Genomic DNA, 1,978 nt, shown 5'->3' with positions numbered 1-1,978 from the left:
AGAGGAGCTGCTGACCCCAAGGGCTGACAGCAGTAGCAGAGCCACCTCTCCAGCTGGTTGAACACTCGCTGCCCAGGCAGCTACTGGTGCGTGAGGATGGGATCGCTTGGCAGGAGCAGCCTGCCCCCAGCCCTTCCCGTCTCCTTTCCAGACTCCAGCTCCTCTCAGCAGTAGTTGCTCCTCCAGCAGCTCGCAACCCCGCCGGGGCTCTTGGGAGATGGCTGCTGAGGCTCAGTGGTTCTGAGGGCAGGTTTTCCGAGTGTGGCCAGGCTGGTGGCAAATGCTGCAGGTCCGCGGTTTCTTGGCGGTGGCTCCCGAGGAGAAGCTGCTTGGTCTCTTGGCTTTACTTCCCGGCTCTCTTGAGTACCCGCCACTGCCAAAGTGGTTCATGGAGACATCTCCAGAAGGCCCTGGAGAGAAACAACTCGTGTTTAACCTTTGGAAATTAAGTATGTGGGAAACAGAAGTTCAGATCGGCAGATGAAGGGTTTTACTAGCCCAGCCATGTGGATTATTTTCCTGAAACTGAACTTCCTTCAGGTTTGTCTCCACAGTTAAATGTTGCCCCTTTGTCTTGCAGCATCAGAGAAATGTGAGGACAGAACAGGGCACTCGGACCTGCCTGGTTGCATGCTCTGGTGAAGCACAACCAAAACATGCCAGAGGGACCCTTGTGGTTTAACTCATTTTGAAAACCAAACTCTACCCCTTTAGGCCCAAATGGTCTGAGGAGGAGGAGGCCAGAGCTGAAGATCTCCCTCGGACCACACCTCCTCCTCCGCACTTTCTGTCCCTTTGTGTCAATGCGCTTTCTCTCACACCCTTATCTTGTGATTGTTTATTTTAGGGGTACTTGTTCTCAGCATCTTTCCCCAGCAGCCACACTCAGCTCTGATCAAAGCTTCGGGCAGACCCACCCTTTCCCCACGTTTCCAAACCAGAGTAGAGGGAGCAGCGCGATTTCCCCGGCATGACAGAATGGGGTTCCCGATCCCCAAAACCGCTGCGTCAGCTCTGTGCCAAGTTGGTAACAGCTCTCACAAAGCTGAGCACTGTGACTTGCGAGGACAAATTCCTGAACAGACTGTTGGGAAGAGTGTTGGGCTTTATCCAATGAGTCACAGACAGACAGACACTCGGGCTTACTGTGTGTAGAAGCCAAGCATCCTGCTGGGAGCTCAGCAGATGTGTGCCAGAGGACGTATCCTGCTCGAACTTGGAAATTTACGCCAGGCTCAGCTGTTACCACCAACATCTGCAGTGCTCTAACGCTGCTGACAGATGTTCTGAAGAGAAGCCTGAAGCCTCTTAAACGTCTCGCCCCCAGCCCGGCCTTACCTGGTGCCACGTTTTCATCTGCCCACTGGAAGAATCCGCACTGCTGCTCTCGGGGCTTAGGGCAGGTGTGGAACTGCCGCCCCTTGTTGGGCCCGTCCTTCTGGACGGTGCGTGTGACGGCTGGCTGGTCGCACTTGCAGACTGTGACGCCTCCTGGATCGGAGCTGCTGCTTCCAAAGAGTTCTGGCCCTCTCCCTCCTGCGGGGTGCCGAAATCCCTCTGGGCCCCTTCCCGCAAAGGGCTGGGGCGGTGCAGAGCCCCGCGGAGCTGCGTTGCTTCTGTCCTGTGGCTGCTCATCAGCCCAGAGGAAAAAATTGCAGGTGCCAGTGCTGCATTTGTAGAACTGCCTGCCTTGGTTGGGCCCATCCTTGCGTACAGTTAAGAGCAGCGCTTCGCTCCCGCAGTTGCACACCACCGCGTTGTTCCCGTCGTCTGGGGCAGCTGAAGGAGCGGCCCTGGGTGTTCTTGTGGAGCTCAAGGAGAGGTGTCCCAGTGCTGGGTTTGTGGTGCCTCTCACGCGCCTGTTTTCACCAGTAGCTCTGTTAGAGGAGCTGCTGACCTGCAAGTGGTTGGTCTGTTGGCTGGCTGACGATGCAGGTTGGGGCGACCTGTGCAAATACTTCAGGGCCAAGAGCTCTCT

At 56.3% G+C, this 1,978-nt stretch overlaps 1 protein-coding gene across 1 annotated transcript in view; it reads right to left on the bottom strand.

Annotated features, from left to right (window-relative positions):
- Positions 1 to 231: 231 nt before the first annotated feature.
- TOP3A (topoisomerase (DNA) III alpha) overlaps positions 232 to 1,978 on the bottom strand; it is a gene marked incomplete at its 5' end in the record, with an annotated part of 8,896 nt that continues 7,149 nt past the window's right edge. Inside the window, 2 exons of the mRNA XM_010139917.1 lie at positions 232 to 410; positions 1,339 to 1,946. Of these exons, the coding sequence (XP_010138219.1) occupies positions 232 to 410; positions 1,339 to 1,946 (787 nt within the window). The remainder of the gene's footprint in view (positions 411 to 1,338; positions 1,947 to 1,978) is intronic.

The sequence above is a fragment of the Buceros rhinoceros genome, unplaced genomic scaffold, assembly GCF_000710305.1.
Source record: "Buceros rhinoceros silvestris isolate BGI_N320 unplaced genomic scaffold, ASM71030v1 scaffold29047, whole genome shotgun sequence".
NCBI classification, from domain to species: Eukaryota; Metazoa; Chordata; class Aves; order Bucerotiformes; family Bucerotidae; genus Buceros; species Buceros rhinoceros.
This window is presented reverse-complemented; position numbering and strand designations above follow the sequence as displayed.